A 21,119-nucleotide genomic window follows, 5' to 3' on the forward strand; every position below is an offset into this window, starting at 1 on the left:
ACCATTCTGTGTTTTATTTCCTAATCAGAGTGAAAGCACTTTCACTAAAATTAACCACACACTTTAAGCTGGGTAAACTGACCATCAAGAAAATTCTGAAGAATATGATACATTTTAAACTTAGAAGCTATTCCCAGGAGACTGCAGCATAATTCCAGGAAGTTTACCTCTTCCAGAGAGTACAACTAAGCATGTAGTAAATCCCAGTACTTAGCATTGCTTTCTATTCACAATCCAAACTAACTATAGCAAGAACCCCTAACATTTGACTCAACAACACATTCCATGCCTGCATCTACGGATCAAAGGGGAAAGAACAGGGTAGGGAGATTTTTAATTGAAGACCCAAATAATCTAGGAATACAATGGAATGTGTCAAGTGGCCTAAAGATACTTAATGTGCCAAAAAAATAGAGAATCACCAAAAAATTAAGAATTATAGACAATATTTTATATATGTAGCCTAGGATTTTTATAGAATCTGCAATTCCAACAATATCTTGCTCAAATAGGCACTCATTTATTAACTATCAGTCTAAACAGTCTAGGAAAAAAGAAATCTTCATATATTAACATTCATTTGCTGTAGGTCCAAGCTTTGATGACAACAGATCCTTCAGTTGGACAATGTAGTTAAAGGTATAAAAATAAGTTCATTTACAGTTTCACAAGCTAACTCTATACTCATACTTAAGTTCCTCATTTCTTGTTTCCAGTTTTTATCCTACGTGTTTCAGAAAGTTTTCTGTTACTTAGCAAACTGGTAGAAGCTCAGAGGTCAGAGACCTAAGATGCCAATTAAAATAATCCTTATTAGTTGGGCTCGGTGGTTCACACCTATTATCCCAGCACTTTGGGAGGCCAAGGCAAAGGATTGCTTGAGCCCAGGCATTCGAGACTAGCCTAGGTAACATGAAACTCCATCTCTACAAAAAATACAAAAATTAGCCAGGTGTGGTGGCTCATGGCTGTAGCCCCAGCTACTCGGGATGCTGAGGTGGGAGGATGGCTTGAGCCCAGTAGGTCAAGGCTGCAGTGAGCTGTGATGGCGCCACTGACCTCCAGCAAAAACCCTGTCTCTTCAAAAAAAAATAAAATAAAACCTTATTAATTTTTAAAAAGGGAGGAGATAATGATATGAAGTTAGGAGATACATTATCATGGAAGAGGCTGTAGTTATTTGGGCTCCGCAATTAATCAGCTGGAGCACAGTCATATTAGCTAAGCAAGCTTAAGTTTAGGCATGACATAGCAATCCAAAACACAGAGGATGGAATTTTTCAATTTGCAAATCTGCTTTATATTCAAAATCTTCAAATTATTTGAGAAGAAAATGGCTTCATTCAAGCATCTGCAGAAACTTTGAGCCAGTTACAAAACAGACATGTATTAAATTTGTCTTTAATAAGTGACAAGGTTGGGTTCCAATCTTCGGGATCATTTAACAATTCTTGCCTCCTCTTTAAAAGAAATGAAAAGCTATTACTCGAACCACCACAAGATTTAGTAGTGAGCTATACATCTGCCGTGGAAAATAAACAGCAGCTGTACTTGATTCTCTGTGTGGTTTATAAACATTTGTCTGCAGAAAGATATTTCAGATGCAGTTTAGTATGAAAATAAGCCCACGTTTTCCCCTCACACTTAAGAACAGCACCTCCTCAACTCTCCACATTCATTTGCCACCCCACTTTAACAAAAGTAACCACAGCAATTAAACTTGGATTGATCACGAAAAAAAAATGTCCATTTTGTTATTTAACATTTTTAACCCTCTGTAAAAGTGTTTTTATTGCCAAGGTATATTCCATTACTTCAGATGAGTTATTTGAAAATTATAGATGACTGAGGAAAGTGCATTATTTAACTCATTTTATGGGTAAAGATTTATTATTCTTTACATTTCAAGCCTTGCTAGTGCAAACATGGTAATACCTTCCAAGAAACATGAAATTGTTACTTATAGCCTGAATGTTAAAACCTTTTATTAACAAGAATCCTTTATGTATGTTATACCAATGGGGGAATGTAAATAAAAATGGTCTTCAATGGTAAAGTGTCTAATAGGTCACTGGTATTAGTGTCATGTCAAACCACTGCATTCTCTGTCATTATGGAATTAGCCCTTCAGACGACTGAGCTGAGGCAGGTTTCTTTAAGGGGATATTTAAGAAGAAAGCAAATTAACAGGAATAAATTATTTCAGCTACAGTAAAAATCAGGATTGGTGACACAGGAAAATCAAAAGCTCTGAAGAGGTTTAATTCAGTGAAGCCTTCCAATGGTCACCTGCCTAGGCCCGCCACGGGCATGTTGCCAGATAACAATATGTTGCCTCCAGGATAAGGAACCATGGGGAAGAACTCTAGAACTTACTAAAGGGAAGCCAGTTACAGACCAAATAGCCCTGCAGGTCTCAGAGCAGCTGTGCTCTGTCCCCAGGACTCTGTTCAATTCCATGCGATCCTGAAGAAGATATTCAAAGCTACCTGCTACTACTCGAGAAGACTAGAAGATAACCTCTGTATCACTCTTTCCTACCTTCCAGAACCAAAGAGGGGTTAAGAGCCACAACATCCCCAGAGAAATAAAAAAAGGGGGAAGGGGAGGCGAGTTTCCTTAGGGAGCCTGACCCCACACACTCTGAGATTGACATCGCTCCGAGAAATGCGTTCTCCCATTCTACCCTGGTTCCGTTCTTTCAGTGACCTTCTGTCCCTACTGCCTCAGGGAAGGCAAGAGAAAAGCCACCGCCTCACCACCACCCCCAACCCCCACCACCGGAGAAGGTGCCTTTCTCAGTTGAGAGCCGCAGAGGGAGGAAAAAAAAAGGTTGCTCCTCCCCAACCCACCCGCCCCACAACTCCTGGGTGCAGACACGATGAGGGAAAGAGGAGAGCAATGGAAGGTGACAGCCCCGCACTGGCCCAGGGGATAAGAATCCTTGCTCTGGTAGAAACAAGGGAGAATCCCCCTCCCACTCCCCTACCCAAATGAATGAACTGAATAAAATGGGGAGAGAGTTTGTACGCGCAGTTCTGGCCATCCAGGAAGCAAGGTCGAGAGGCCTTTGCATCCAGGCCTGGTCTTTACAGCCCTTTGCACCCCAACTCCTGTCCTTTCCATCCAAGCCCCACATCATTTAATCTTTTAAGCTTTCCAAGATAGTGCCCCCTCCTCCATCTACCCCAATCACCGACAATCCCCTGCCCCTCCAGCTCCGATACTGCTCGGGTCCAGACTCCAGCGTCTTCCATCCTTCCTACCACCTTCTCCACAGCCCTCACCAGCCCGGGCCCGGCCGCACCTGGAGATGCTCCTGAAAACGAATTGGCAGAATCTGGGCCATGGCGCTGTCGGGGGGTATGGTCTCCTCCTGTCACTGGGGCTGCGGGGCAGTGGCTGCCCGGGCTCTCCAAGGGAGAGGAGGAGAAGGGGAGGGGGGAGGCTGGGCTCAGCAGGATCCTCTCCGGGGACGCAGGAAACTGGCAAGCAGACGAAAAGAGCTCGGGTCGGGGGCGGAGGCTCCAGGGGCCAGAAGAGCCGCAATGGCGGAACCGGGCGCAGCGCAGACTCCGGAAACGGCTGAGCCCAGCGGAAGGATCCCGGCGACAGAACTCCGCCCAGTCGCTTCACCCCCTCCGCCTTATGTACCCCTCCACGGAGCGGCGCGCGCGGCGGGCGCAGGAATTCGGGGTGCAGTGCGCCTGGAGCCTCGCTTCCTGACGCCACACGGGGGAAAACAGAGGAACCGGAGGGACTACTTTTTTAGACTCATCACTTTCGCCAATCTTCTTTTTCTCCCCCCACTTTTTTTTTTTTTTTTTCATTTTGCCACATCATGCGACTCGGGGCGACCGACGTCACTTCCGTGGGCACTTTAGGTCCCACCCACGTACTTCCAGGTGCACGTGATACTGATGGGGAAGGGTCGGCTGATTGCTGCCAGAATGGAGAGCTCGTTTTAAGGAAATGCAGCGTCTCCTGGGAGTGAAGAGGCTTTTGGGCCACCTTGAGGCATGACGGCTGCCGCTTCCTTTCCCTGCGACCCCTGCCTGTTTCGACTGAGCCCCTTACAGGAGGACGTGGCGGGGGCCGACGGGCGCGCAGCCTCCCGCCCTCTCCGTGACTCAGGGAAAAGGCCTCGCCGCAGAGCGCTTCCTCGGCAGCTGGCTGCAGCACTCCTCCCCCGCCGGGCTTCAGAGTGGGTCGTTTCCTACAGCCTAGGGAGGGGGCCTGAAACGGGGTTTAAAATCTCCCCTGCCCTCACACATGCCCTTCTGACTGTTGGAGAACCTGACGCGCGGATTCTAACTAGAACCGGCACTCTCTTCGGCTGTTAGATAATTAGCTCAAAGGACAGCGAAGGCCATTTATGATGTCTCTCAAGCTGGCCTTATGACAGCTTTTCTTAACGTTTCTGCGGACATCTTGGCGGACTTGTGTCGGCCTAGCTCAGTGATCAGTTTCGTTAAAGAATTCGAGTATCCGAACATTAAAGGACTGGACCTAAATTCTAGCAGAGGGATTTTTAGCCACATCAAATAATTTACGTCTCAAAGATTTAGATAATTAGGGTAAGGATGCTTGGTAAAACCTGAAGGTTCCTGGAGGAAAGAGATGAGCTATTAGCCGTGTATTTCGGTGGGACCACCTCAACATAGGTTCCTGTAGGTTAGCAGTGTAGAAATGTAGCGCTTCAAAGCCGGAGCATCCTGTCTTCAAAGAGCATGGAGGTATCAACGGCATTCATTGTCGATTAATAATAACCTTCCTGGTACTTTCTTACTAAAGTATAAGCCATAATAATATTTCATAATCGCACCAATACAATAAAGGATGAAAGACTTTAGTTCTGTGCCTTTTATCTTTGTAAGAGAGGTGATTCTCCCCCCCACCCTCCGCCCCGCCGAAAGAGAAAAGCTCAAGTCCACAATAATTATTTTTAGTGTCCTTTTCAGTTAAAGGACATAAAACCCTATTGGGTAGACGATAATTTTGTATGCTAAGCAGTTTAGGTTAGAGTGAGACGTTTGCCAATCATTTTAGTTGCTTTTAGTGTTTTTCCCTTTACTTAACTGTCTCACATACTGAGCATGAGAGATGAGTCTGGCAGGTAAGAGGGCAAAGATTGTTATGCAAAGAAAAGCCTTGCCACCATGTTGTAAGAGTGAATATTTATGCTTGTAAAATTTCTTTTTGTATTAAGCTAAATACACGAAGATCCTCTGTTCCGCAACATGTGAAATAACCTAATGCCAGTCTAGTAATAACTGCTTTAAACCCTTTTTGGAAGTAGACAAATTCTAAATTAAAATTCTAAGGGAGTAATTGTTTTATTACAGTAATTCAATAGCTTGATCAAGTTACATTTTCAATCTCAGAATCTGGAGATACAAGAGCCGTATCATGAATGGGGCACCAAAATTTAATTTATTAATGTGTCTGGCATTTTCATACAGTCCCTGTAACTTTAAGTACATTTAGAATCCCAAAAGCAATTGATTTTAGTTATTTGGAGTGGAATATCTAACCAAAAAGTGTGCTGAGGTTGTTAGTGACTGCTACGTCATCACACATAGAAATTACATTGTTTTGAGAAATAATCTAGGAAGAGGAAAAATAGATTGTGATATCCTGGGTTATTTTGAAATGATCTTCAAATTAATCCAAAAATTTTCAAGAGAAGAAAAAAGTCAAGATGATGAACATTAAAAAAAAAACCTATGCCTTTTTAAAAATGAATAATTTGAGTAGGGTAATAAGAGATTTTTTTTTTTTAAATGGGAGTCTGCTGTTCTTGGTAACAGTATAAAGGCAGTTTCACTGGTTTCGATGGTTTAGTTACCTAAGCAATACCTGAATGGCACTGTTGTCAGACATTACCTCAAGTTAGAAGGGAGAACAGATAACCTAATAGACCAGGAAGCAAATCCTACTACCCAGAATGGTTTTTTCTACGATACAGTATGACAGTCTTTTAATAAGACAGTGCTATGAATGATCACTCTAGCTTTTGGTTTCAGAAAATGTTTTAGCAAGGTAGCCATGTTAATCAATGGTGAAGTGAAAGCTATTTTAGTTGGAATGCCCATCAACAGTAGGTCCCTATCATGAGTCATAGCAAGTGCCATTAGCAAAAACTACATTGCTTGGTCTGTTATTTTGAGGACTGCTAGTTTCTCAAAACCTATACAAGAAACCTGTGTTGTGTCACTAATTTTAATGTTATGCCAACAATTAGGATGGATATATATATATAAAACCCTCAATAGAATGACACCTCAAAACAAACAAAAAAAAACCAACCCCTTTCACTGTAGGATTTCTCCATAGCTGTTCATCTTCAGGCAGCCCTGGCACTAATGCCCCTGCCTTTTAAAAACTTGACCTTTTAAAAACAGCCTGAATTCACTGCACTGCAAAATTCACAAAGAAAAGGCATATCTCACATACTCAGAAATTAATTTTAAAGCAGAACTTTAATCCACCGTACCAAATGTTTACAATTCAGATTCCAATAAAGCCATAAAGGACATACTTTAGTATTATCCAAGTAAGATACTTGGTTTTGCCATTTAAACAGTAGCTTTGAAGCATCTCAACCCCCTGGGGCCACTGATAAGAATCCCAGCAGGATTAGACTGGCTAGGTCTTTATTTTTTCATGCAAGATAAAGAGCAGCCTATCAAATGCCAGTAAACAAATGTACAAGTCACTGTCTATCGGCAAGGCTCCCCGCTCCAAAATGAAGAAAAGAAAGCAGCATTTACAAAGCAAGAACAATTTTTTTTTTTGGGACGGAGTCTTGCTCTTGTCGCCCAGGCCGGACTGCAATGGTGTGATCTCGGCCCACCGCAACCTCCGCCTCCTGGGTTCAGGCAATTCTCCTGCCTCAGCCTCCCGAGGAGCTGGGATTACAGGCACCAGCCACCATGCCTGGCTTATTTTTGTATTTTTAGTAGAGATGGGGGTTTCACCATGTTGGGTAGGCTGGTCTTGAACTCCTGACCTCAGGTGATCTGCCTGCCTCAGCCTCCTAAAGTGCTGGGATTACAGGCATGAGCCACCACACCCAGCCCCACAAGAACAAAATTTTAATGGCATTTTAATTTTACTATGAAATGTACCTTACTCTTGACATCCACTACGCAGGCTTGTTTTAAACCTTTAAATATTTAGACAAGTTTTATAACGTACCATGGATAGCAATAAGATCTATAGTGAATCTTTACTTTGTATCAGCATTGGGCATGTTCCAAGTGAAAAGCCAAGACTAGCTCTGTGGGGATCCAATGTGGAATGAAGTCACATTTTATAGGGCCCACCCATGTTTTTGAAGGGTTAAATCAGACCCTGGCAGAGGAATGAAGTGGTTCATGACATTACCTTAAAAAGCCATTTCACAAAAGTTGGTTTAGGCAGGATGTGGCGGCTCAGCCTGTAATCCCAGCACTTTGGAAGGCCGAGGCGGGCGAATTACCTGAGGTCAGGAGTTTGAGACCAGCCTGGCCAACGTGGTGAAATCCCACCTCTACTAAATATACAAAAATTAGCCAGGCATGGTGGCAGGTGCCTGTCATCCCAGCTACTTGGGAGGCTGAGGCAGGAGAATTGCTTGAACCTGGGAGGTGGAGGTTGCAGTGAGCCCAGATCACACCATTGCACTCCAGCCTGGGTGACAGAGCGAGACTCAGTCTCAAAAATAAGATAAAATAAGTTTCTGGATGCCTTCAATTTCCCTTTTGTTTTTTGAACCCCCCCGCCTTCCTATTTCCCTTTCAATTCTAGACAAATTAAAGGAAACATTCCTATTATAAGTATACTTTTATATAGCACTTTTAAGAAAGGTGTTTATTAATAGGGGATTTTATATCAGAATCAGATAAATATGTCTTCATTTGCCACTCTACAGTGCGCCACTGCACTCCAGCCTGAGAACAGAGCAAGAGTCTGTCTCAAAAAAAAAAAAAAAAAAAAAAAAAAAAAGCTGGTTTAAATATAGCAATTCACAGAACATTGTGGACAGGAAAACCCAGGAGGATTTTAACCCTGCTGATCAATAGGGAGTCAGATGCCATGTCACAACATCTTGCGACAAAAGTCACAAGAAGCTTGAGAACATCTATAGAATGAAGAGGCAATGAGGGTGAGAGTGTGGGAATAATTGTTTAGGGCTATTTCTTTTTTCTATTTCTAAATATGTAGAACGTTCTGTGTTCACCTCCTAGAGTTACTACTGTCTCCAAAGCAAAACATGACCCACAGATATGTTCCCTTGGAAAATGTAGAGTTTTTGCCACTCTAGGGATAGTTCTGCCAGTAGCAGTGTACATCTGCAGCCTTGTTAACGGTAGTAAACTCTCACTTCGCAACAGAATAGCTAAGGACTGAGATTTGGTCAAGTTTTGGTTAACTCAATAATAAAGTTTTAAGGAATTATAATCTAATTTCTTCAACAAATATTTTCCTACAATGTAAAATTAAATACTCAATGTTAAATTCTTTTGTAAAGCCTTTTTTGAAAAAAAAAACAAAAACAATTGATATAGGGAAAGCAGTTCTGAACCTTAAAGGCCTCCGATTCATCAAAGTGAACAGTTGTTGTATAGTACTCCTGCAAATGTAACCTGAGTAGTACCAAACCTAGGAAATACTAGGAATTACTTTTTTTAAAATGCCATACCTCATCCTGTCATGACTACTAAAAGTAAATTACTATCTAAATCAAACGAAATACCTGGTTATTTTCTTTTCCTGGTTGCTCATATTCCAAATAACTATGAGTTTAATGTTGTATAGTATAAAACCCATACAATTACTTTTCATTCCACAACACTGCAGTGATGAAAAGTATGCAGCATTCATATAAGCCTACCTTAGATTTATTGATATAAATGGTTTTTCTTTTCTGAGTCAACCTCGTTGGCACCAAGAGTCATGAAAAGGTCTCCTTAGCTTAAGTCCACCAACCACTCAAATATGTAGTCCTCCATTATCCACAAGGGATATATTCCAAGACCTCTATAGAGGATGCCTGAAACCAGCTAATACTGAACCCCATACAGTATACACTATGTTTTTTCTATACATATATCCCTATGATAAAGTTTAACATAAATTAGGCACAGTAAGATATTAACAATGAAAATAGGACAATTATAACAATGTAGTATAATAAAAGTTATGTGAATGTGGTCTCTCAAAATACCATATTGTAGTCACCTATTTTTGGACACAGTTGAACACGGTAACTGAAACATCAGAAAATGAAACCTCAGATAATAAGGGACTACAATATAAAGCATTCTACATGCATGGTGAAAATAAAAACTAACGATGAAGACAGCTATTACAGTCTATTTTAGTTACTATATAGTTGACCCACCAGATCAGATGTAGAGATAAGATTATACTCATTATTGAGGAAGGCTTAAACATTCCATTATTAATTTATTAAAAAAAATTTAACCTTTGCACAGAAGTGATAAAAATTCCATTTTTAAAAAGGGAACTAAATGAAGTAGCAGACACGTATACAATGGCACATGATAAAAGGAAAATCCCAGCCCAAGCTACTTTAAAATTTTTCTATCTGTAGGAATGAGTGACACTCAAATTATTCTCCATTTGACTTATTAGTGTTAACCCAAGATACAGAATGGACGTTGCAAAACCCTTCCAAAAAATCCTTCTCAAAGTGACACCAAAACCTTTCCATTGTTTACATCTGGTTCCTCTCACCAACCACACAAATTGTCTTTTTGTTTCAGTCCAGGTCCTACTCTTCTCTCAAAGACTCATCTTAAAATCCATTTACCAGCAAGGCACGGTGCCTCACGCCTGTAATCCCAGCACTTTGGGAAGCCGAGGTGGGTGGATCACTTGAGGTCAGGAGTTCAAGACCATCCTGGCCAACATGGTGAAACCCCGCCTCTGCTAAAAATACAAAAATTAGCTGGGTGTGATGGCGGGCGCCTGTAGTCCCAGCTACTCGGGAGGCTAAGCCAGGAGAATTGCTTGAACCGGGGAGGCGGAGGTTGCAGTGAGCCAAGATGGCATCACTGCACTCCTGCTTGGGCAAGAGTGAGGCTCTGTCTCAAAAAAAAAAAAAATCAATTTACCTTACTTCTCCAGCTATTAAAGCATTTATTGATTACACAACCCATTTAATTTGAAGCCTAGGCTACTTTATGTTGTTAGTAATCGCATCTGGAGTTGGCACAACAATCATTTATAAATACCTCCCATATACAAAGCACCAAACTGGGTGCTAGGCTGTATTTTGGGTTCACTCATCTCATTTCCTGTATTTTAGCTGAGAACCAAGTAATAATATTAATAGGTGAGAAAAATATGTGGATTTTATCTGGACAAAGAATGTGACTAATCATTGTCGTTTTTTTCTGAGACAGAGTCTTGCTCCGTCGCCCAGGCTGGAGTGCAGTGGTGTGATCTCAGCTCACTGCAACCTCCGCCTCATGGGTTCAAGCGATTCTCCTGCCCCAGCCTCCTGAGTAGCTGGGATTACAGGCAGGTACTACTACACCCAGCTAATTTTTTGTATCTTTAGTAGAGACGGGGTTTCACCATGTTGGCCAGGCTGGTCTGGAGCTCCTGACCTCGTGATCTGCCCACCTCGGCCTCCCAAAGTGCTGGGATTACAGGTGTGAGCCACCATGCCCAGCTGTGACTAATCATTTTCTTTGAAAAATCTTTAACAGCTTCACAAGGGAATTTTGTATTATTCATGTATTAAGTTTAAAGGAACAGCTAACAAGTAATAAGGATTACTTTAAAAATCTTTGGGTGATTAAAGATTACTACTTAAATTTATTGATTCCTTGATATTATGCTTAGTCTCATCAACTCTGCTATGAAGAAAAAGTAAAAGCCAGAAAAATCTGACATTTCATTAAGACCTTTTCTTGCAAATGAAGTGCTCATTTAAGTTAGAATGGGAATATTAAAAAGTAGTTTTTCTAGATTCAAATACAAGTGGTAAAAAACTGAAACTGGTGGGCGTGGTGGCTCACACCTGTAATCCCAGCACTTTGGGAGGCCAAAGCAGGCGGATCACTTGAGGTCAGAAGTTTGAGACCAGCCTGGCCAACATGGGAAACCCCATCTTTACTAAAAATACAAAAATTAGCTGGGTGTGGTGGCAGGTCCCTGTAATCCCAGGTACTCAGGACACTGAGGCAGGAGAATCATTTGAACCTGGGAGGCGGAGGTTGCAGTGAGCCGAGATCATGCCACTGCACTCCAGCCTGGGCGACAGAGTAAGACTCCATCTCAAAGAAAAAAAACCTGAAATCAAAACAATAATCCAGTCATCCCTTAGTATCAGCTAGGGTTTGGTTCCAGGACTTCCCCCTGAGGATAACAAAATCTGGTTGATGCTCAAGTTTCTCATATAAAATGGGTAGTGTCTGCATATATGCACATTTTCCTGCATACTTTACATCATATCGATTATAATATCTAATACAATGTAAATAGTTGTTATACTTTTTTTCTTTATATTATCTTTCATTATTGTATTATTTTTATTGGATTTTCTTTGGAATATTTGAAATCTGTGGTTGGTTGAATCTGTGGTTGTGGAACCCCAGATACTGAGCCTCCAGATACAGGGGGCTGACTGTATTTGCTGACATGTGAAATTTGAATTTCATTCTCCATAGTTTTATTGGAACACAGTGATATTCATTCATGTACTGTCTGTTTTTGCTTTCATACTACATCAGAGTAGCTGCAACAGAAATTACATGTCCAGAAAGCCTAAAATATTTACTATCTGGCTTATCAAATTCAAATCAGATAATTTTATTATTCCCTACAGTTTGAACATATGGAAAAAGCATTAAATATCTAAATATGTAAATTAAGATAATAATGAGGCACCTTTTTGTCAATAATTAGAAGACTGAGGAACTATGAGGTGTAGTAAGACTGGCATTTTCATATATTGCTGGTTGGAATATGAACTGGTTCATCTGTTCTGCTAAATAGGAGTACACATCAGGAATCTCAGAAATCACTTTCACTGCTGTAGAATTCAACAGTAAGCACATATCACAATTTATTAAACCTTTTCCCTACTGATACAGCTATATAGATATGTGCTGTTTTCAGATTTTTTTCTATTAGAAACAATGGTGTATTTCACATTTTAATGAATGCTGTATTTAACATTTTTAATGTATTTATCATCAGCAATTAACGCTATATCTATAGGAGTCCAATTTTATAAGGCACAGAATATTGTATATAGTCTGAGAGTTCCTAGTCTAGAGAAACCCCTAAGTCTTAAATATGGACTTACTGGGTCCACCCTAAGTAAACAAAACTAGTATCACTAATAAGCGGCAAATGCCATGTACCTCCAGATGTGATACGCTAGTCAAAGACCAACTAAGTCTAGAGGTGGACTTACTAGGTATCAGGTTGTACACAGCTTCAACTTTACTAGATATTGCCAAAATGTTCTCTAAAATAAGAGCTGGCCTGGGCATGGTGACTCACGTCTGTAATCCCAGGATTTTGGTAGGCCAAGGCAAGAGGATCATTTGAGCCCAGGAGTTCGGGACCCAGCCTAAGCAACATAGTGACACCCCATATATACAAAAAACGAATTTTAAAATAATTAGTCGGGTGTGTTGGCACACACCTGTACTCTCAGCTACTCAGGAAACTAAGGTGGGAGGACTGCTTGAGCCTAGATCAAAGAAGTAGTGAGCCATGATCATGCTGTACTCCACCCTGGGCAACAGAAGTGTATGAAAAATTAATTAAATAAGAGCAATTTATTCTTCACCACCAACACTTTTCAGGAGTATTAATTATTGCTAATCTGATGGAAATGAATGCCATCTCCCTGATTACAAGTTAGGTTCATTGTCTTATTTATTGACCCTTCCTCCTGTTTCCCCTTTTATAAAAGGACCGACCATGTCCTTTGCCCATTTTTCTATTATAACATTTGTCGGCTGGATGCAGTGGCTCATGTCTGTAATCCCAACACTTTGGGAGGCCAAGGTGGGCAGATCACGAGGTCAGAAGTTCAAGACGAGCCTGGCCAGCCTGGTGAAACCCTGTCTCTACTAAAAACACAAAAAAATTAGCCAGGCGTGGTGGCGCGCACCTGTAATCCCAGCTACTCGGGAGGCTGAGGCAGGAGAACTGCTTGAACCCAGCAGGCCGAGGTTGTGGTGAGCCGAGATTGCGCCATTGCACTCCAGCCTGGGCAACAAGAGCGAAATTCCGTCTCAAAAAAAATTTGTCTTTGATTCTGTTTTGTTTCATTTAGTAACTTGAAGGTGTATTCCCATTCTTCTAAGAACAAACTCCTCCATAAAACCTACCTTTCCTCCAAGGCTGCTTCCATGTTCTTGCCTTAACTAGATCCAGCATTTCCTTGATACTACTGCTCTCTCAGTCCTCTCAGCGCAAACTGAGATACAGAAATTTTTTATCAATAACACTGTCACAATTATCCCAAAACTGTAATGATGTCCTTCCCTTCTAACAAATCCATAAAATAATTCCAAATTCCATAGATTGGTTTTCAAAGCTTTCTATAATCTGACCTTAACAGTTTCAGCCACCTACTCTCCTATATATATTCTATGCACCAAGTAAACTCAACTGTTTGCCACCATCTCAAACACCCCCTGGGCTTTCTATAAATACTTCTCTGTCTTGATCCATGCTCTTCTTAGCACCCACCCGTTTATCAGACATTCATCCTTCAAGGAAAACTCTTCCTTACAATATAATACCAACAAATATAGAAAAGAATTAGAAAAAAAAAATCACCATTTTGCAGCCATAAGAATAAAATGGATTCAGGCAAGAATCATCAATTGATGGTAAATACAAAATGTCATATTTTATAAGGAACAAGATATTTTATATAATGTCAAAGTATCTCTCCCTCAAATTATTTATGAATTATAAGGATAACCAGGTTCATATAATTTAAAAAGCACCCTAATAAGTAATTAACATTAATAACACCAGTAAGGGGAAAATGCCATGTACCTCCAGATGTGATACCATGACACTATTAACTTATGCAGTATTCCAGTTAAAAATGCATAACCATGAAGAAACATTGGAGAAACCCAAATTGAGAACATTCTATAAAATAACTAGCCTATATTATTTTAAAAATGTTAATGTTGTGAAAGACAAGGACTGAGGACTTTTTCCAGATTAAGAGACTAAACAATACATGATCCTAGACTAAATCTTGAACTAGAGAAAAATGTCATAAAGGACATTACTGAAACAACTGATATAATTTGAGTGTGAGGTGTAGATTCAGAATATATGCTTAATATTTACTAAACTAGAAGAGCTCTCATTCCAAGAATCCACACACACTCCCACCACATCTAAGGATATGCCCTTATACAATACACCTGAAAAGAGAAACTGACAGCACTAAATGATTTAATATGTGCTAATAACAGTGTCTAGAGCACTAAAGATAAAAATGAACAAATTAGGCCGGGCACGGTGACTCACGCCTATAATCCCAGCACTCTGGGAGGCAGAGGCGGGCGCATCACGAGGTCAGGAGATTGAGACCATCCTGGCTAACACGGCAAAACCCCATCTCTACTAAAAAACACAAAAAAGTAGCCGGGCGTAGTGGTGGGTGCCTGTAGTCCCAGCTACTCGGGAGGCTGAGGCAGAAGAATGGCGTGAACCTGGGAGGTGGAGCTTGCAGTGAGCCAAGATCACGCCACCGTACTCCAGCCTGGGCGACAAAGCGAGACTCCGTCTCAAAAAAAAAAAAAAAAAATTAACAAATTAAAACACTGGAAAGGTTTGGAGACACCATCAGCACTCACCTTACTTTAGGGACAAATACATGAATTTGGGTCCTTGTGATTTTTGATAAAGATTTCAAGTTTCTATTATTGAACATAAAACTAGATTCCAAAGGAAATAACCAGAAGAGTTACCGATAAAAAATTTAGATTCTTAATTTTTACAGAAAATATCTAAAAACACACATTATACTGTCTTTTGAATTTTAATGACACTAATAGCTTTATTTAACAAACACTGAGTGACTACTATGTGCAAAGCACTATGCTAGGTGCATGAAAGATACAAAGATGAAAAAAGACACAGTCCCTGCCCACGAGGAGCGTATAATCTATTGTGGGAGACAAATACACAAATAACTAGAATACAAGGCAGTAAACAAGAGTGGGCAAGTGCTGAGTGTGGCCTGAGTGTGATACTAGCCTCAAGGTTCCAGTTTGAAACACGATGAAATAGTGTTGCCTGCTTTGAAAATCCCATCCCAAGTTTGGCATAATGGAAGTTAAATGGCCCTACCCAAACAGGTGGAAATAACAGAGTAGGCCAGGTGGAGGGGCTGTTTGAAGTACTATCACACCTACATACATGGTGCTGATATAAGTACGTAGGTACAGCTAAAAAAGAACTTTTATATATATATATATATATCATCTGTCCTTTGGTTAATGGCTATAGCTACTGTTTTAAACAATATACTTTTATATAAAAAGGAATTTGTATAATCCCAGAAAAATCAATTTAAGGATTAATATTAATTCAAGAAAGAATCCTGCCATAGGCAATTTTATTTACTAATTGATTAAGTCTTTTCTCTAAATATCTATAAAGCTCTGTAGCAATTAAACGGTTAGACATCTAAGTATTGCTGAGTAGAAACCTCTTATGTTCAGCCTTCTGAAAGAAATGGTCACATACCTGGTACATAGCACTATTCTAACAGCGACAAGAAGGCCTTAAAGAGATTTTAAGGAAAATAATTTTTAATGCTTCAATGCAAATGGAGTACACGCTGATTAAATACAACTCAATGTTCTTTGAAAACATCTCAATGACAGCGTTTGATACCAGTTAAGGCCAGCAAAGTTGTACTGAGGAAAATATCACATGTACTGTCTTTCATTGGTTTCATGTATCATTGCTTATGACTATGGCAACCCAATCTTTTCTTTGACAATTGCATTTACGGGAACTGATGAGCTTTGATTTATGAGCTTTGATTTGCTTTTAGTTCATAGGCCAATAACAAGTGCTGACCACTTCCTCTTGGTAGTGCTGTCTGAAATAACTGGCAAAGTAGAAGCACATTTCCTGGCTGCTTTTCCTACTTCCTGAATTGGAGGGTTCACCACCTTAGCCTGTTTCCTTCCGTGTGTCACTGTGGTCCTGGGTCCTCTGCTGCTTCCTCTCAAGGAAACGAGCCCGTGCATCAGATATGGATTTGTCATCATTTCTTCTTTGCATTTTCTTTAAGACGTCTTTCGATATTCCATCTGAAAACATTACAAATTAATCCAATAAAACTTAGCTTTGAGATTCAGTACTAGAAATGTTAAGAGAAAGAGAAGCCCTGATTTTTCAATGTTAACAAAGTAAAAAGAATAAAGAGAAAAATTAAATTTTGCCCTTTCAAAAGCAATGTAGTCTATGGTTACAAAATTAAGAGCACCAAGGCCAATGAGTCAGAAAAACTGACCCTAATTCAAGCATGTGGCAGTGTTATTGCACTGTAATAGAACACCTAGTGGCTAAGATTTCTTTTTTTTTTTTTTTTTTTTTGAGATGGAGTCTCACTCTGTCGCCCAGGCTGGAGTGCAGTGGCGCAATCTCGGCTCACTGCAAGCTCCGCCTCCTGGGTTCACGCCATTCTCCTGCCTTAGCCTCCCGAGTAGCTGGGACTACAGGCACCCGCCACCACACCTGGCTAATTTTTTGTATATTTAGTAGAGACAGGGTTTCACCGTGTTAGCCAGGATGGTCTCGATCTCCTGACCTTGTGATCCACCTGCCTTAGCCTCCCAAAGTGCTGGGATTGCAGGCGTGAGCCACCGTGCCTGGCCTCCCTAGTGGCTAACATTTCTAAAGACTTTTCTATGATTTATTTGGCAACTCTTCACCATTCTATTTTCCAGTGATGTCAAATAAAGAAAATACAATATGCTTCATCATTCAGCCTCAAAAAGCTTTACTAAGAAGTTTTCTGTGTATGTGAGCTGAAAAACTTTCTGTCCTATTTCAGTACCACAACTATTTATGCCTCCCAACCAGGGTCCTAATTATTTCATAGAAAAAGCCCCTTGGATATACAAAATTAGCCGGGCGTGGTGGTGCATGCCTGTAATTCAGCTACTCGGGAGGCTGAGGCAGGAGAATAGCTTGAACCGGGAGGCAGAGGCTGCAGTGAGCCAAAATCATGCCATTACACTCCAGCCTGGGCAACAAGAGCGAAACTCCGTCTCAAAGAAGAAAAAAGAAAGAAAGAAAGAAAAAGCCCCTTGGAAACAAAGGGGATTCTGAGTAAATAATGCATAAATCATCATTTTTTTTTTTTTAGAGATAGTGTCTCACTCTGTCACCCCCAGGCTGGAGTGCACTGGTGAAATCACAGTTCACTGCAGCCTCAAACTCCTGGGTTCAAGCGATCCTCCTGCTTCAGCCTCCCAAGTCACTGGGACTACAGGTGCACACCAACATGCCTGGCTAATTTTTATTTTTATTTTGGTAGAGATGGGATCTCACCACATTGCCCAGGTGGGTCACAACATTTGTATAAACAAAAATAGTGAAGTACTACTGGGAAGCAGTATGGCATAGTGGTTAAGAGTAGAACAAATGATTTACTCACCCTTTAGCTGCTTTACATTTTCCTTATTTGTCCATCTCCTTCTTGCATCTTCTCTCACTTCACGTCGGGCCACACTGCTCAAATCATGTGCATTAAATTCATGCAACTTGGGTAACAAGTCTCTTACCCATTCATAACGGATTGGGCATACAATTCTCGCGTAGACTTTGGTGGTAACCAACACCTCATGAAAAATGATCCATTCAAGTTTGGTTTCCTGTTCATGAAGCTATACAAAACATTTCTTTTAAGGATGATAACTCAATAACCTGCCCTATTCCACATTAGACCAACCAAATATAGTCCAAACCCTTCTCAATTAATTCCTATCTTCTTCAAACAGGAGGCATGGGCCAACCAATACCCTTATAGATCTATGTAATATAGATATATGTAAATTTAACCCCAAAGTGAAAAGTAGAAGACATTTGTATATTACTTATTTCTACAACTTTACAAATTTCTTCCCTTTATTAAAAATGAAGTACTTACTGCTGAGGAAGGATGAATGTGAACTGGGCTTCCACGACCATCCATTGTGCAAAACGTTCTCCCAACAGATCTATAAACAGAAAAACAAAATGATAAAGACTACAACAGTAAAGCAATGAAGTAAATGGAGCATTACATTCAGCAATGAACAATTACAGTATGTTCTACTACAAAGAGCATTATAAGCGAGGTTTACATTTATTCAACTGTCACTACAAGCTCTCTACCAATTCATCTTATTATACAAGTTAAACAGTCACTACAATTAGGTATAAGGAATCAGTACAAATATTAACAATAACCTATGAGCTTCGAGAGCCAGGAACTTTATTAAAAAGTCAAAACTGAAGCTCAAATAAATTAGCTAGACTTCTCAAGATCACCAGCGCTAACGCATGGTAAAACCAAGTCCTAAACAGTTCTTCTGACTTAAATATGGTTTCTTTATGTTATACTATGCTGCATCTCTTTTTAAAGGGATGATTTTTTCACTACTCTAAAACTTGACAATTAGTTAACCTATCATTTTTCCGATTCATGCCCTTATTTTCTTCTACATTACCCTACCTAAATGTCATTCCAAAAAACTTGTCAAAATAATAAACCTAGTTCATTTGTCATAATTTATTTCCTATAGTACTTTGTATATATTCATAGTATAACCCAGATCAGACTGCATTGTAATTATTCACTTACATATCTGTACCCTCCATTAGACTCAGGTATCATCAAGAATGATATAAGGACTCATGTTACTCTACCTTTCTATTTTTAGTACCTGCTCAGTGTTTGGCATACAGAGGGTAACCGAGCTATACCATATTTTTAAAAGTGTGAAACAATCTAAATTTACAGAAAAGTTGAGAGTAAAAAAATCTTTTTTTACCTGAATCATTTGACAGCAAGCTGCCAACCTAATACCCCATCATCCCCAAATACTTGACTGTGCACTTCCTACAATCAACAATCAAGAACATTCTCCGACATGACTATAACCATCAAAACCAGGAAATTAACACTGATACATTACTAACAACTAATCCTCAGACCCCACTGACATTTCACCAAATGTCTTAATAATATCCTTTATAGCAAAAGGATGTAATTCAGAATCATACATTGCCTTTATTTTTCATTTCCCTTTGGTCTCCTTCATTCTGGAATACTTCCTCAGTCTTTGACTTTCATGATCTTGGCACCTTTAAAGGTGTCAAGGCTAGTTACTGTGTGGTATGTCCCTCAGTTTGAGTTTGTCTATTTCAGGATGATTAGATTCAGGTTATGCATCTTTAGCAGGAATATCACAGACATAATGCTGTGTTTTTCTCATTGTATCCTATCAGGAAGAACATGATTTTTATTTATTTCATTATGTTCACTTTGATTGCTTGATTTAGGTAGCATATGCCAGGATTCTCCACTGTAAAGTTACTTTTTGCTTTTGTAATTAACAAAAATTTTATGGAGAGGTGCCTGTAAGCAATTCCATTTCTCAATAAACTTTTACTTATTTATTTATACCACGATAGACACAATTTCACATTTTATTAAGTGCATAATAATCCACTACTATCATTACTTATTTTGATGCTTAAAGTGTCTCATATTTGATCACTTGGGGCCTCTTCATGCTGGCTCCTATGTTCTTCTGACATGGCCTCAACCTTTGTTAATCACTTCTTTACTTTCTGGCATAATAAGATGTTCTGGGCTCATCTTGCATTTTCCCAGCCCCATTTCTCCAAAGACCCCTGATTCCTTTAAGTGGCAGATGGATGTCCCAAGTCAAGATCTGGGCACTATGTCTATTCATTGTTATTATCTCAGAGCTAGGGCATATATACATATAAATATTTACATACATACAAATACATTCTATATACACACACTAACATCTATTTTTATTCCAGTGTCCATCCATGCATCCATCTATAATGAAACCCATAACTTCATAATGATACACTGAAATTTCAATCCAACAGCACAGAGATCATTCCTATTTTCTCACTTTCGCTATTTCTAACTCCCTTCACCATTATCACTCATAGAGTTATGTGATCAATTCCTCTGTATTTAATGAATCTCCATCACCATCACTGTTACCCCTTTCTCTATAAAGATGCCGTCCTCACTGCACTCCGACTGATGCCCCAAACCAAATAACCCCTCCCCACCTTGCTCAAGCCCTAGCACTCCATGCCAAGCTACCCTTCCTCAGGGATGCTATGCTCAACCTACTTGGCTTTCACACTATACACAGGGCCACCTCTCTGGAAGAAAACTCTTGTTACTTGCCTTAAGTGAAGATAACCCATGCTGGACAGCCACCCTACAACATACCCCTCCTACCCTACTTGAGCTCTAATACCACATTCTGAGCCACTGCAGCTCTCCCTCGTCACTGTAATTCATGTCATAATCATCACAGAGCTTAAATCAAATCTTCAATGTTTAATATTAAATAGTCCAATATTATAGTCAAATACAGTATTATATCTTGATCCATCTCTCAAGTCCGTATTGCTTACCTTCGAGCTACATTTTTGAAATAGCCCGCACAAAGACATCTTCGTAGTACTTCATGTTTAGGGCCTTCAAAGGTCTCTCTTGGGAAATCACTTTGCTATAAAAAGAATATATAGAGAGTGGTAAATCTCATAGTACAATTTGAAATAATCTTTTATTTTGAAAAATCCACATTTCTAAAGACCTCTGTTTCTGGCCAACATAGATTAAGAGAGACCAGATTTACCCTTCCACCTGAAACCAAAAAAATGGAAAAAATATATGAAATAATGATTTCCAAAACACTGTAATATCAGGCAATAAAGGACAGAGACAGGATATAAATGCAGTACGCCCAACAACTGCCCCAACTTCAGCCTTGATAAAGACTGCAGACCAAGGTACAGGGAAGTAAAGCCCAAATGGAACCTAGAGA

General features: G+C 40.0%; 2 protein-coding genes across 4 annotated transcripts in view; both read right to left on the reverse strand.

Moving 5' to 3' along the window:
• Positions 1-6,740, reverse strand: part of CLTC (clathrin heavy chain) — a 77,883-nt gene extending 71,143 nt beyond the window's left edge. For both annotated transcript variants that reach the window (XM_054459510.2, XM_054459509.2), the window contains exon 1: positions 3,308-6,740. In XM_054459510.2, the coding sequence (XP_054315485.1) occupies positions 3,308-3,349 (42 nt within the window). In that variant the 5' untranslated portion in view covers positions 3,350-6,740. The remainder of the gene's footprint in view (positions 1-3,307) is intronic.
• An 8,300-nt stretch (positions 6,741-15,040) lies between these two features.
• DHX40 (DEAH-box helicase 40) overlaps positions 15,041-21,119 on the reverse strand; it is a 42,125-nt gene continuing 36,046 nt past the window's right edge. For both annotated transcript variants that reach the window (XM_054457872.2, XM_054457874.2), the window contains 4 exons: positions 20,707-20,801; positions 18,179-18,248; positions 17,687-17,915; positions 15,041-16,334 (listed from right to left, as the gene is read on the reverse strand). In XM_054457872.2, coding sequence (XP_054313847.1) covers positions 16,195-16,334; positions 17,687-17,915; positions 18,179-18,248; positions 20,707-20,801 — 534 coding nt within the window. In that variant the 3' untranslated portion in view covers positions 15,041-16,194. The remainder of the gene's footprint in view (positions 16,335-17,686; positions 17,916-18,178; positions 18,249-20,706; positions 20,802-21,119) is intronic.

Source organism: Pongo pygmaeus, chromosome 19, assembly GCF_028885625.2.
Source record: "Pongo pygmaeus isolate AG05252 chromosome 19, NHGRI_mPonPyg2-v2.0_pri, whole genome shotgun sequence".
Lineage (NCBI taxonomy): Eukaryota > Metazoa > Chordata > Mammalia > Primates > Hominidae > Pongo > Pongo pygmaeus.